At 33.6% G+C, this 15,994-nt stretch overlaps 1 protein-coding gene across 1 annotated transcript in view; it reads right to left on the bottom strand.

Moving 5' to 3' along the window:
- Positions 1–15,687, bottom strand: part of LOC114719287 (TMV resistance protein N-like) — a 35,452-nt gene extending 19,765 nt beyond the window's left edge. The window contains exons 1-3 of the mRNA XM_028904766.1: positions 15,063–15,687; positions 12,900–14,010; positions 12,527–12,799 (exon numbers count right to left, since the gene is read on the bottom strand). Coding sequence (XP_028760599.1) covers positions 12,527–12,799; positions 12,900–14,010; positions 15,063–15,550 — 1,872 coding nt within the window. The 5' untranslated portion in view covers positions 15,551–15,687. The remainder of the gene's footprint in view (positions 1–12,526; positions 12,800–12,899; positions 14,011–15,062) is intronic.
- Between the last annotated feature and the right edge of the window lie 307 nt (positions 15,688–15,994).

Raw genomic sequence — 15,994 nt, 5'->3', positions numbered from 1 at the left:
TGTGGCTTATTAGAAGATTATTGGCAGATTTTCTTCAACCACAACAAGATGCAACATAGATTTATTGTGACAACAAATCAGCCATTGCGATGACAAAGAATGCAGCTTTTCATGGTAGAATGAAGCACATTGATATCCGGCACCACTTCATTCGTGATCTTGTAGCAGATAGCACTATTGCATTGAAGTATTGTAGAACAACTAACCAAGTCGCGGATATAATGATCAAGTCACTCTCTATTGGCAAAGTTAAAGATTTCAGATTGCAAATGGGTGTTTACAACTTTGAAGCAAGGGGGAGTGTTGATTGAAGCATCAATTATTTTTAGAGTCAATTATTTAATTATTTTATTATCAGTTTGAATGAGTCAAAGCCAATCCCATGTAATCTAATATCCCCACTCTCCCACTCTCTATTATTTATTATTTATATTCAGTTTATTTTTAGAAATTTATTCGTGCCCTTCAATTCAGTGTACTGTTATATATTTGCTGCAATATTCATCAATAAAGTAACGCAATCAAGAAAAAATACTTTCTTTTTATTAATTAATTGGGAGCTTCATTTTGTTACTAGCTGGTCAACAGGGGACGGTGGATTACAGGCTGTTAATAATTCATTTGTACGATGAATTTTTTTAAAAAAATAATTATCATTATCAGTAAGTTCTCATAATAAGTTGTGATTTACTCTTATAAAATTAGGAAAATTTCATTTAAGGACAACAAAAGGGAATTTATATCAGTCAACCCCCAAAATATTCTAAAATATCACTGCAGGACTAAGGGGCCAAACTGAAATTAAAACTAAGAGTAAGATTACAATAATACCCCTCATTTTTATTTTTAAAAAAATAAATATTAATGGACATAACTGTTCTGCCCACCGCCGGACCTTCGATGGCCGGAATTTTTTTTTTTTTAAACAAGGTGACCAAGGAAAGGTTTGAACCCATGACATCTTGATTCACCAAAAGTGATGTAACCACTAAGCCAAGTAAGCCATTCAATTATTTAATGCAAATAAATATATATATATATATATATATATAACAAAACAAACACAACTGTTCAAGTATAAGTGAACAAGTGAAATTAAACGATTTACAAGTGAAATTCAGCAATTTACAACAAGAATTAGGTAATTTACAAATAACATAATAAAATTCACAACCCCAAATGCAAATATTTAAGTGCAAATAAGCAAGTGGAATTTAAATATTTACAACAAAAGTTTATAAATTCACAACCCAAATTTGGCTATTCATAAGAAATACAAGAGAATTCACAACTCAAAATGTAAGTGTTTGAGTGTAAGTAAACAATTAAAATTAGACAATTTACCACTAAAATTCAGCAATTTACAACAAAAATTACGCAATTTACAAATAACATAATAAAATTCACAACCCTAAGTGCAAGTGTTTAAGTGTGAACGAGCAAGTAAAATTTAAAAATTTACAACAAAAGTTTATGGATTTACAAGTAAAATTCGACAATTTCATTTGCTCATTTACACTTAAACACTTACATTTGGGGTTGTGAATTCAGTTATGTTATTTGTAAATTGCCTAATTTTTGTTGTAAATTGCTGAATTTTACTTGTAAATCGTCAAATTTCACTTGTAAATTTATAAACTTTTGTTGTAAATATTCAAATTTTACTTGCTTATTTACACTTAAACACTTGCATTTGGATTTGTGAATTCCATTATATTATTTGTAAATTGCCAAATTTTTGTTATAAATTGCTTAATTTCATTTGTAAATTGTTAGATTTCACTTGTTCACTTACATTTAATCACTTACATTTTGGGTTGTGAATTCTCTTATGTTTCTTCTGAATAGCCAAATTTGGGTTGTAAATCCATAAACTTTTGTTGTAAGTCTTCAAATTTCACTTGCTCATTTATACTTAAACATTTGAATTTGGAGTTGTGAATTTTATTATGTTATTTGTAAATTACCTAATTTTTATTGTAAATTGCTGAATTTCACTTGTAAATTGTCTAATTTCAATTGTTCATTTACACTCAAACACTTACATTGTGAGTTGTCAATTCTCTTGTATTTCTTGTGAATAGCCAAATTTGGGTTGTAAATCTTTAAATTTCATTTACTCATTTGCACTTAAACATTTGTATTTAGGGTTGTGAATTTTGTTATGTTATTTGTAAATTGTTTAATTTTTGTTGTAAATCGTCTAATTTCACTTGTTCACTTATACTTGGACAGTTGTGTTTGTTTTGTTATATATATTTATTTGCATTTAATGATTGAATAGCTTGCTTGGCTTGATGGTTACATCATTTTTGGTGAGCCAAGGGGTCATGGGTTCAAACCTTCCCTTGGCTACCTTGTTTTCAAAAAAAAAAAAAAAAAAAGTCTAGCCATCGGAGCTACAATAAAAGCCACCGGAGGTCCAACCTCCGGCGGCAGCCACCTGAGTGCTAGTGGTCAGATCTCCAGTGGCCGTTACTGTAGCTCCAGTGGTCGGTATAGTTACGTCCATTAATATTTATTTTTTAAAAAATAAAAGTGAGGGGTATTGTTGTAGTCTTACTCTTAGTTTTAATTTCAGTTTGGTCTCAAAATATTTTGGGGGTTGACTGATATAAATTCCCTTCTGTAGTCCTTAAATGAAATTTTCCCTATAAAATTTGCCATGACAAGTTGTTTTATTGTCACCAAGTAATCATGATTCTTACTTGGGACTTTATTACAATCCTCCTTAATTCATTTGCTTATTTGCTTGTTGGACTTGCCTCCCAACATCTTTTTACTCCCTCCCTCTCATTATATTTGTATTTCATCGTAAAACATTTAAATAGGGATGAACTCTGCGTGGATATAAAAAGTTATATATTATCTCCAATCTTAAATATAAAAGCTAGCATATAAATTTTTCTTAGTCTTAAATATAATATTTCAATTTAGTTTGTCTTCTAAATTTATAATTTTTTTTCCAAATTCTCCTTACACATATGAAGGATTATTCATTAAGAAGTATTTTTTCAATGCAAATAATTATATGGGTATTTTAAAAAAATCAATACACATTTTTTTATAAATTATTAACTTAAACAATTTTTTAATATTTACAGATTAGTAGTACTTTGTGTGGAAATTAATTATCTAAGCATGCAAATATCAAAAAGGTTTTGTGATGAACTTGTCTTTTAATTTGGGAAAATGACATTAAGGTCCCACACAAGCATAAATATAGCAAAAAGGTCCCCTGAAATCTCATAATGTTTCTGAAGTCTCGAAGGGACTTGTGTGTAATTTTCAGAATCATCAAATGACACTCTTGCCCTAACTATCAGAAACAAAGATGGTCGGCGAGGAGTTTCCCACGCAATATAGTTGAGAGAGAAGACGTTGGGAAAGAGGGAAGGAGCCATTAATGATGAAGTATCTTCTCCATTACCATTAGTGAACTCCAAAGAGTCTTCATGTGAATCTCCACAAATCTTCAGGTATGAAACTTTCTTTCCTCTCCTCTCCTACCTTTCTTGACAGATTGTGCATTTGTTTGGAAATGGGAAATTAGAAAATCACTTTTGCCTTTGGTACTGCAAAGCTTTTGTTTTTGGTCTAGGATTTACAAGTTAATCAATGGAGAAGCTGTGTTTTTGGTTGGTGTGTGTTGGTGATTTAAATTGGGTGTGTAGAATGATCATGGATGCTCTATTTTTGGGTTGCTTGTGGGTGGTTTTGCTCTGTTCTGACGTTAGTTTAGTGGCAAAGGAAGAAGAAGATGGTTAGTGTGGGTAGAAACCCTTAGCACGAAATGGGATATTGTGTTGTCAATCAGGCTGCGATAGTTGTCAATGTGTGCCGCGACACTTATCAATATAGCTCCTTGACTTGTCAATGACAGTTGCGTGATTCTTGATGCAGGTTTAAATTACTGATGGCGAGTACATCTGTAAAGTATCTATTTTGCTTTGTTCACATAGGGGAAAAGTTTATAAATGATGCAGAAGATGATATGAGATATGTGGGAGGTAGTGTGAGAACAACAAATGTAAAGGAGGGCACAAGTTATGAAGAATTGAAGGAGATAATATCATCAATTGCTGGAAAAGAAAACAACTCATTTCTTTTGAAATTCTCAGTTGTGTTTGATAAAAAAAAAACTTTTGTGGAGTTGGTAGATGATGATGGAGTAGAACATTTGATAAAGTTCAATGAAAAAAGTGGTCATGTGTATGTAGAAGAGAATAGAAATAAGGGCCACATAGAAACAACAAGGGATGATACACTGGAGGAACAAGATGTGTAAGTTTAGTTTAACAAAACTGTTATTGTCATTTCTTGGTATGTCAGTTGTTACTATCTTACTATCAACTTGTCCATGAATGCATCCTGACTTGTCATTTCCTACAGGATTGATTAATCATTTGGAAGTGTTAATGAATTGTCTATATCTCCACCTACCTTATCTGATGTGATTGGAGAGCCACCATCAATTTCTTGTGCTGTTGAAATAATCCCAACACCTACACCACAAATAAATTGTCTATATCTCTACCTACCTTATCTATGTTACCTGTCATTGGATGCTCTATTAGTTGTTAGTAGATGCTGTGTTACTTGTTACTGGATGTTCTATTAGTTGTCACTGGATGCTCTGTTAGTTGTTAGTGGATGTTGTGTTACTTGTCACTGGATGCTCTGTCCCTTGTCACTCGATGCTCTGTTAGTTGTTAGTGGATGCTACGTTTTTTGTCACTGGATGCTGTGTTACTTGTCACTAGATGCTGTGTTGTTAGTGAAGCCTTTTGATTATGTGTTTTTTTTTTTTTTTGCAGATGAATTGTTTCCATACGATGTTGTGTGCTGTTAAGCCAGAATTGTTTGCCAATGAGGACAAAATTGACAACGAAGTGAAATGGGCTAAAGTTTATCTGTAAAATGATACGTGAGTGTAGTTGTTTTGCTCGATTGTGTTATGTTGTTTTTGTTTACAATAACAATTGCATGGTGCTAACATATTCAATTTCCTTAGCAGTGACTCATGTGAAGTTCATGTTCTCTCTTGGCTACAGGAGTGGGATGACACTATTCGTGAATGCAGGATATACAATGCCACGATACTCCAATGGTGAACTACAAGAGTTGAAGGTTGGCCATTTGTGGTGGTTGGTTACCCATCCAAATAATGAACATGGGGGTGAAGTGATGTTGATGTTATCGAACTACAACAAGAGCAAGAAGAGGAAACAGAGTAGTCTATTAATTTTTTGTTTTGTTAGCCCATGATATGTGTTGTAAGATGATTGGCAAACAGGTCATTTTGTAACAAACTGATCAAATTATGTTTATAATATTATTACCTTTGTCATCACATGTTGTAATACTAATTTCTTAGGGTTTTATTACATTTTTAATTACATTTCTGTTTTATATGTGCAGAGATATTAAGGGATAGTATTTTATAAAATACTCCTCCGGTCCTAATTATAAGACCCAATTGACTTATTTGAGGAGATTAAGGAAGTAAGTTAAGTTGGTTATTTATAATAAATAAGTGTTGTTATTCCTAAAATATCCTTGCTAATTAAGTATATTGGCTAAAACTATCATTATTAGAAGGATTATCTTGAAAAAAAATGCATAAATATAAGAGAGAAAATGGATTGGATCTTATAATTAGGACCAAATAAAAAGTCAAATTGGGTCTTATAATAAGGACCGGAGGAGTATTCTAATTTAATGACAAGTGATATAAGAATTTCATAACAAATGAATGTGTGGATATTAACAATTAATATTTAAAATTTTCACAACTAAAGATGTCTATATAAATAATGTTACAATGCTCTATTGACAAGTTATATTGTGACCATTGACAAAAGACAGTGTTCTCATTAACAAGTCACAGTGCTTCATTGACAATTCGTAGTGCAACCATTGACAAGGAATAGTATTCTCACTAACAAGTCACAATACTCCATTGACAAGTCATAGTGCGACCATCAACAAGGAAGTGTTCTCACTAACAAGTCATAGTGCTCTATTAACAAGTCATAGTGCGACCGTTGATAAGGGACAGTGTTCTCACTAACAAGTCACATTGCTTTATTGACAAGTCATAGTGCCACCATTGAGAAGGGACAGTGTTCTCATTAACAAGACACAGAGCTCCATTGACAAGTCAGTGTGCTACTATTGACAAGTCACGATGCCACCATTGATAGGGAACAGGAAGAGGTAAGTTTTTGACACTTTATTAATAATGATTATATATGACAATATAACCAAAATATAATATGACAGAGTGATTAAAAATATCATTTGATGGTAAAAAAGGTTATGTTACTTGAATTCATATTGTTGACAATTTACATCAGCAAATTTATTGACAAGTCATAGTGCAATGATTGACAAGTCATAACAGGTCTAATGACAACACAGGGTGTAGGTAATGACAATTGAACTGACAGTAGAATCTAACATGTCAATTCATAATCAACTTTCATTTATATCTTCATATACATGAAACTACACCTATTTCACAACCCATCCCAAAAAAAAACATAGGGGTTGCATGTAATTACAAAACTAACCAGTGGAGTGTATCTATTCACAAAAAAATTCCTTCACACCCATTTACAAAATATTCTCTTCATATCCATATACAAAAAATAGCTGACTTCAATATGTTCTTAGCTGAGATTTGGGTTCTTGCATGTCTTGTACAATGTTTTTGAGAGAGTAGTGGCATTTGAAAATATTTGTCCTTCTCCAATAATCAAATCCTTCCATTTTGGAGAATTTATTTGTGGTGTAGGTGTTGGGATCATTTCAACAGCACAAGAAATTGATAGTGGCTCTCCAATCACATCAGATAAGGTAGGTGGAGATATAGACAATTCATTGACACCTCCAAATGATTGGTCAATCCTGCAGGAAATGACAAGTCAGGGTGCATGCATTGATAAGTTGGTAGTAAGACAGTAACAACTGACATACCGAGAAATGACAATAACAGTTTTGTTAAACTAAACTTACAGATCTTGTTCCTCTATTGTATTATACCTTGTTGCTTCTATGTGGTCCTTATTTCCATTCTCTTCTACATACACATGACTACTTTCTTCATTGAACTTTATCAAATGTTCTACCCTATCATCATCTACCAACTCCACAAAAGTTTTTTTTTATCAAACACAACTAAAAATTTCAAAAGAAATGAGTTGCTTTCTTTTTCAACAATTGATGATATTATCTCCTTCAATTCTTCAAAAAAAAAAAATTGCCTCAACTTATGGAAAACATGTTTAAAAGTGTTTATATGAGTGGGCAGAATCAACTTTTAATATTCCAAAGCAGGCATGGCATAGATTAGAAATTGAGCATGCGATCAGCATTTTAAAGAGATAGATCACCTCAGTAATCTATTGCATCAACATTAATGAAAAGTTACATGCTCAACATGTTAGCAAAACAATGCGCCGTGATTATGAAAGAAAAAATTGAAAAATCTAGAAGTTCAGAACCAGCAGCATCTTTAACGAACATGTGCAACTATCACAGCATCAAGATTTCCTGAAATACGACATACCCCATTATAAGAGAAAACAAACAATTAGACATGAGGATATATTTATATAAAATTAAGCACCGAGTAGCCTGAGATATCCAAAACTGATTGTTACCAGCAGATGAATTAGCTGATAACTACAAATTCATTCCCTATTGATCCTCTATTTTCTTCTTTTTGTTTTTCTTTTTCTTGGGCATTTCGGCTGATTCTTCTTGCTCAGCATGCTTTTTCCTCATTTTCTTCTTTTCTCCCACATCCGCATCATTGTCTTCATTCAACTCACCATTCTCACTAGATTCCTTCCTTTTCTTCTTCGTTTCCTCTCCCTTGACTCCATTACATGATCCTGAACTGCATATGCATCCTCTTCATTCTTCTCCTTCCGTTTCTTCTTCTATTTCTTTTCTTTCTTCTTACTGACAGAACTGGGTTCCATCTTTAATATTCACGGGTTCCTGTTCAGTGTTCACATTAGCATTTAATCCCTTGACAATGTAAATTCTTTCAATTCCCCGACTTGCTAACAACTGTTTATCTCTTGTTGTGATAATGATTCTACTTCCAAGGCCAAACCACTCACAGCTTCCAGCTAATGCTTGTAATTGCTCCACTTTGTCAACATCATCAAGAATTAAAAAAATCTTCTTGTTTCGGAGCCTATTTTTTATTATTGAAATTCCTTCATGGAAATTACCCAATTTGAGTTCCTTCTCCCTCGCCAATTTATAGAGTAATGTCTCTTGAAGGTGGGACAAGCCATGCTTGCTAGAAATTTCTCTAACACTCGAAAGAAAACATAAACCATCAAAATTATCAGCAATTGAGTTATACACAGCTCCTGCAATTGTTGATTTACCTATCCCTCCAATGCCCCAAATTCCAATCATCAGCGGGTTTTTGTTGGACCCAAGATCTAGAAGTGAGATTACTTCTTTTACTTGAGACTCAAGGGCAACTTGATAATTGTCAACTTCAGAAAGAGTCTTGGCAGAGACTTCAAGAGTAATAAAATGCTCTTGTTCTTTTGTAATCCTGCCCATACAATTTTATCCTTTGTTCAAACCAAAAATATATTGATGGGCCAATTATAGAATGAAATGGAATGAGAATGAGGATAAAATAAACAAACAATTTTTCAGATACACAGATCCACAATGATGAATAATAAGTTTAAAGATACAAAACATGGTTCCATATCGTCTAGAAATTAAAACGTTTTCTCCTTCCTTCCTCATAGTTGTAAGACACAAGCTCATTTCTAACATAAATAATTAAAAATAAGCATATTTTGTAAGGGGCACAACTTTAACTTGGGTTACAGTTATAAGAAAATATATTACTTACTATAAAAATCTAAAAAATTGGACGGAAAATAACCATAAGAAAAAGAGGGGATACCCAGGTTGAAAATGCCAGCCTGACAAGTCAGCTGCCTGAGACAAAGCCCACCTCCACTTCTGCAACCTCTTATCCTTTATTCCATGTCTGTTCTGGAGATCAGCCAAAGCTTGTCCGTAACTCCCTGTTTGATGTCGCACATCTGATGGATCCACATGATAAAACACTGAATATACCGGCCGACTTTCTTCTTTGAAACACTCAATAATTTGGACAAGTTCATCCAGACAGGAGGTTGAGGTTGCATAGTCTTGGGAGAAAATTATGATGGCTATCCTGGATTCCTTGATGGCTTCAAAAAGAGATGGTCGGATTTCTTTGCCTGCATTGAGGGGTTCATCCGGCTTTGACAAAGAAACTCGTAGAGATGACTGACGAAATTCACACGAGTATCTTCCCCCCGAAAGCTAAGAAACACATCATAACCCCATCTCCATCCCCATCTCCATGTGTAGGTGACAGAAGAAGATCCTGCTCCTTGCGCCAGCCAATCATTTTCTCCCCCCACAAGATGAGCAGCCATGGGTTCTGCTTCTGCTAGAAACCAAAGAAAATAAATTGAAAGTAAGTTAAATTTGATTTTTTTTTTTTGACCTTGAAGTTAAATTTGATTTGGACAATATAAAACTACAAAAGAAAAATATGACATATTATTTTATAAAGTGCTAAATATAAATTGTTTAAAGAGAAAATCCTTAAAAAAAAGTGAAAATTATTAAATTCTAAATCAAGAATTCTTAGAAAAATAAAATGTCATTTGCAAATCAAGCCTAGATAACATCAAAATATAAAAATCTTAATTTGACATTTAATAATTTTCAGGTTATTTTTTATGGGATTTTTCTTTGTTCAGATTTAATCTAATAGACCGGAGGAAAAGTGAGGAGGAACTAGAGAGAACCCGACTATTAATTAATTAATTATACTCAATTGATATTGGCAGTAGGAAGAAGTTGACTGATACCCAAACACACATATGGTCATACATACTTATAGATATATATAGACACACACACACACACACACACATATTTGTTTTTTTGGATATAACAGAAAGGAAAGGCAAGACTACTATACGATTGCGGATTTACATCCTCAACCGAAGTCAAGATCCCCGCTCACATCGTCGGATTCAAACACTCAGAAGGTTGGTGCACTATCCAGGGTGCATTTGGCAAGAAAGTCTGCTATTATAAAAAAAAATTGACACAAATTTGAATTTTTATGGTTTTCCTAACACGAACGAATTTAGGATTAGATACGCAAGGAGCACGAATTTGGGAAAAAAATGCATGGGGGGCTGCAAAATGCTCAAAATATTTTGACAAGTGAAAAAAATTATTTTGAGAAAATTAAGAAATTGTTGGCCACAGATTCGTCATTGTTTTACCATAACCAGCAACTAGTTCAAAATCTGGACAACTCGTTGATAGTATCAAAACAATAGTTGTTCTAGTGGCAAATATTAACACTTTTTATAAACCACCTGTTTAGCTTCAAGGAATTCATGAAAAATTACATATAAGTCTCGAATAAAAGATTTATTTATGAGTGAGTCCTGTGAATTTGTTGAATACTCTTCTCAAGTCTCTGGAGACTTCATGTACCCCACGCCTTTAACTAAAGTTGGCTAGAGCACACCAGTCATGGAAAGTAACTTATGTATTTATATTGAAAAGAATATATTATTTTTTGGTCTTAATATAAGACCTAGTTGACTAATTTGGGGAAATTAAGAAAATTACTAAATTAAAGTAATTATATTTATTGTTCTTTTCCAAACTAATTTAACTCGGTTATAAATTGATATATAATCTAATAATACACAAGTATTTTAGAGAGAATATGTAATATATATTATAACTAAGCAATTTAATAATTTTCTTAATCTCTCTCCAAATTAGTCAACTGAGTTTTATATTAAGAACTACAGGTAGTATTGAACTAAAACAAAATGCAAGAAAAGTGGGGCGTACCTTGATAACGTGTGATTTTCTGGACTGACTCTGCGACTTTTGTTAAATTTGAATCCTCATTCATTTCATCTTCAAGTTCTTCCCAATCTTGAGGTGGTTGTTGTACTTTTTGCCATGAGTTGCAATCGAGGTGTTTTCTCGGGTCCCTGAATCGGATATCTTCCAAGTCATTTTGTTGCCAATATACATGAACTGCCATAGAAATTTCCTTTTCCAATTTTATTTCTCGTGCGTTGCTCTTGATTGAAACCCTCACATGATTCCATCTATTTGCAAGAGGGCATTCAACCTTCTTAATTATGCTTTCAATATCACATATGTATATATGATTGGCCAGTACAATTGATAGTGAAAGCCATTCAGAAGAAATATCTAACTTGGTGTTATTGATGTGCAATGAGAATACACATTTGTAAGGATTAACTTGGTCATTTTCAACAAGAAACCAAAGAGCAATTTTTGGGAACTTATCACGAATCCAAAAAGACATGGAGCTTCCTCGACTATAATAGTCAAGCCATTGAGGGATTCTTTTTCCTGGCAAGAGAAAGTTTCTTTTCCCATTTCCAAAGTAGAATGCCTGCAAATTACATATAATACCATAAAATGATAAATAAACTGTAAGTACCTGAGAAAGATGATTAAGAAAACATTAGGGAGGAGGCTAGAGACCTGATCCAATACTCTTTTTCTGGATGACTTAGACAAAGACGTGCAACCTATGGCGCTGAATGTTTCCAATTTTGGTGGCATCCTCACAATTTTTTGCAATTGCACACAATGATCCAGCAAAAGATACCTTAAATTCTCACATTCTTCTATGCATGCTGGAAGGGTTGTGAAACTATTAAACCTTAGGTCTAAATGTATAATGTCAGGAATACAAGAGACACAAAGAGCAAGAGAGTCATTTGTTAAGTTGCAATTTGAGAAACGGAAATGTTTTCTTGAAGACATGGCTAAGTTTTCTTCTTTTTCTTTTCTTTTGGTCGAAATGGTTGTGCGGTCTAAGCTTGCTTCTTTTTCACCTTCGCATTCCCTGAAATGCTTCATCCCTTCACAAAAATTTGTTGATAGTTCCAATAGTTTTGGCAACATACAAATACTAGCTGGTAACTGCTTAAGATTAGGGCACGCCTCCATGTTTAAGGTTTCAAGCTCAATGAGGTTGCAAATTGAAGATGGCAGTCTTTCAATGGCCGTACTCTCCAAATCAAGTGTCTTCAACTTCTTCATCTTGTCTGATATTTCAGGAAAACACTGAAGAGTTGAACAGCCAAATAGATTCAGATGTTCAAGGCAGGATAGCTTAAAAGTAGGCGGCAAAGTCCTCAAGTTTTTGCATCGCATGGCACTCAATACTCTAAGATTATTCAAGAATCCAAGGGAATCATGGATATCAATTAAGCTTGTACAACCATCAAGCCGCAATTCTGTTAAATTAGAAACTCCCGACAAGTTCGGTATTTGGCTCAGGGATTTACAGTTGCTGAAATTCATGTGACTTAAACTCTCTAATTTCTACAAAACAAAACATAGAAAAAGTTAGATAAAGGGGGAAAAAAAGGCGTAATTTTAGGAGTTTGGATAAGTATACCTTATTAAAAGGTTGGAGCACTACACAACTATTGGACAAATCAAGATGGACGAGTGCTGGTGGATGAAAATTAGATGGCAAGGACTTAAAAGGGTACCCCTTCCATTCCAACACGCAGAGACTATTTGGAAGATATTTGATGCTTTTAGAAAATCTTGCATTCTTTATGACAAGCACTTTGAGCTTCTTCATCTTCGCGAATGCCTTGCCATTCCATTGGATTTCTTTATCTTTGGGTAAGTCAAGAATTATGACTTCAATTTCATCCGTGCCCTTTAAAATGAAAAGCACACTATAAATGCCAAATTTTAGGCATAAAAAAGTCATATAAATGTAAGAATTAAATAAAGAGGCATGTATGTTGTGCTCTAACCGTGTTATTTTGCAAGACATGAAGAATGTCTTCATAACGCCATAACCTGTTACGTTTACCGGGCTCTTTTGGTGATTGTCGGCGAACAATTTCTTTACCCATATCTTCAATCAAGTCATGCATTGTCACACGATCTTTTTCTATCTTTATTAGAGATTTATCCGTCAACACACTAATAGCATGTGTTGGATCAACACCGCGAAAACTCATCAACATATTTATGACGTCTCCCAACTTCTCACCGTTAAAAAAACAGGCCAGGTCAAGAAAAATTTCCTTATGCTGTTCTCTGCTTAAAGCATCATAGCTTACTTTAAGGACTTCAAAAACGCGTTCATGACGTATTCCATCATAATCATTTAATGCAGAAGTCCAATCATCAGCTTTTTTATCACATAAGTGAGAGCCAATCATTATCAAGGCTAATGGAAGGCTACCTGAATATTTTATGGCACGATTCAAAACATCCTTGTAATGATCTATATCCCCCGTAAGGTTTTTAAAGGCATGCCTTTCAATTAACTGAAGAGAGTCATCAGCATTTAGTACCTCGACATAATAAATTTTTTGAATTCCAAGACTTGCTAGTAATTGTTTATCCCTTGTCGTGATAATAATTCTACTTCCAAGGCCAAACCACTCACAGCTTGCAGCTAATGCCCATAATTGCTCCACTTCATCAACGTCATCAAGAATTAAAAGAATCTTCTTGTTTTGGAGCCTATTTTTTATTATTGGAATTCCTTCATTGAAATCACCCAATCTGAGTTTCTTCTCCCCCACCAATTTATAGAGTAACATCTCTTGAAGTTGGGGCAAGCCATGCTTGTTAGAAATTTCTCTAACATTAGAAAGAAAACATAAACCATCAAAATTATCAGCAACTGAATTATACACAGCCCTTGCAATTGTTGATTTACCTATTCCACCAATGCCACAAATTCCAACCATCTCCGATTCTTTATTGGACGAAAGATTTAAAAGTGAGATTATTTCTTGCACCCGTAACCCAAGACCAACTGGATAATCGGCAACATTTAAATGATTGGGTTTAATCTCGGCAGAGACTTTGCGAGTAATCTTCTTAATATGCTCCTGTTCTTTTGTAATTCTGCCCATAAAAGGTTAGCCTTTATTCAAACCAAAAACATGTTGATAGGCTAGTTATAGAATGAAATGGAATGAGAAAGAAGATAAAATGGACAAACAATTTTCCAAATGAGAAATATCTCTGTATGCCTCGGAATCACAAATTTACAATTATGAATAACAATTTTTTTTTTACAGGAATTATAAATAACAATTTTAAAAACACATACATATTCCATATTTTCTGTTGATATTCATTATACAAATTAAAACGTTTTGATTCGTGACAATCAAGATTGATCTCCAAAAAGCTTGTTAGAGAGTTAGTTGGCAATTCCTAAGTAGATACTTAAAGAAATTGAAACTCCCTAATCATTTTGCGGACATCAATGGGTCTTGGTGAACACGGCAGAACTGCAGATCCCATGGAATGGAAATAAAGCGAATTCTTTCAAATCCTCTAGAAGAATACCCAATATCACCGTATCTTTTTGTTAAAATTAAAATATACTTTTTGAGTAATATATTACATAAAAAATAAAAATATTATGAAAACAAATAAATAATAAAATATATAATATATCTGTTATTTTATTAATTTTTTGAATAAAAATATTTTAATACAATACGGAAATTAAATTAAAATATATAGTAACATGTTAAATTATATACATAAAATACTTAAATATATTTTTTTATTCAAAATATATATATATATATATATATATATATATAAGGCTACCCATGGGTGCGTTTCATATTTTCAATCTTTTTTATGGATCATTTCCTCTTTTACCTTTTTTTTGGTTTTCCAACCTCTTTTACTTATTACTAATTAATTTACACATACTCCTAAAAATAGTTTAAAATATAAAATTTGTCATAAAATTTAAGTGATTTCTAATTTTATCATCATTTACTGTACTAAATTTCAACATCGTACAACTACACTAAATTATCATAAAATTTTATAAAAAAGATTAATAAACTTATAAAAAAAAAGTCTTATAATAAGAAGAGAAGGAATAAAAATTTGGATGAAAAATAAAACTAAGGAGAGAGAGGAGCAGGTACCCAGGTTGAAAATGCCAGCCTGACAAGTCAGCTGCTTGGGACAAAGCCCACCTCCACTTCTGCAACTTCTCATCGTTTCCTTCCAATCTCTTTTGTAGATCAGCCAAAGCTTGTCCGTAATTCCCTCTCTGATGTCGCACATCCGATGGATCCACATGATAAAACACAGAATAAACCAACCGACTTTCTTCTTTGAAACACTCAATAATCTGGACAAGTTCATCCAGACAAAAAGTCGAGGTTGCATAGTTTTGGGAGAAAATTATGATGGCTATCCTGGATTCCTTGATGGCTTCAAAAAGAGACGGTCGGATTTGTTTGCCTGCATCAAGGGATTCATCATCAATGAAGGTACGAATCCCTATTTGACGAAGAGACTCGTAGAGATGACCGACGAAATTCAGGCGAGTATCTTTCCCCCGAAAGCTAAGAAACACATCATAGCTCCATCTGCGGGTGACGGAAGAAGATCCTGCTCCTTGCGCCATGATACAGTAATCTCACAGATCTGAGAACTTGTAGGTTTATATTAATGTAAGTTGCCAACAGCAGGCTTCCCCGAAGGATCGTCACATTTCCTTTTCATTTGGTGGCGCTCTGAAAATAATATAAAGACGAGTGCTCAATGGTCAAAAGCAAAACCAAAAAGGGGAAAGGTAAATTCATCTCATCAGATAAAATCGACAATGAATTTCAACGGACCAGCTGAACTCGGCCCTCGTTGGCAAACCTCTTTTCCAGCAACGGGGAATGGGACTCGAATTGAAATCAGGGAGAACACCATGAAGGGAAGGAGAGGGAACTTGGTGATATGCAAACACAGAAGAGAAAATAAAAATAAGCTGAATCACATCAGAGCTTCCTTGATACAACTGGTTGAGGTAAGTAGTGAAATTATTTGATTTAAGCTTTCGGTGCTGATAAGTCGAGCG

The sequence above is a fragment of the Neltuma alba genome, unplaced genomic scaffold, assembly GCF_004799145.2.
Source record: "Neltuma alba isolate B1F8T4 unplaced genomic scaffold, ASM479914v2 tig00011902_pilon, whole genome shotgun sequence".
Taxonomy (NCBI): domain Eukaryota; kingdom Viridiplantae; phylum Streptophyta; class Magnoliopsida; order Fabales; family Fabaceae; genus Neltuma; species Neltuma alba.
This window is presented reverse-complemented; position numbering and strand designations above follow the sequence as displayed.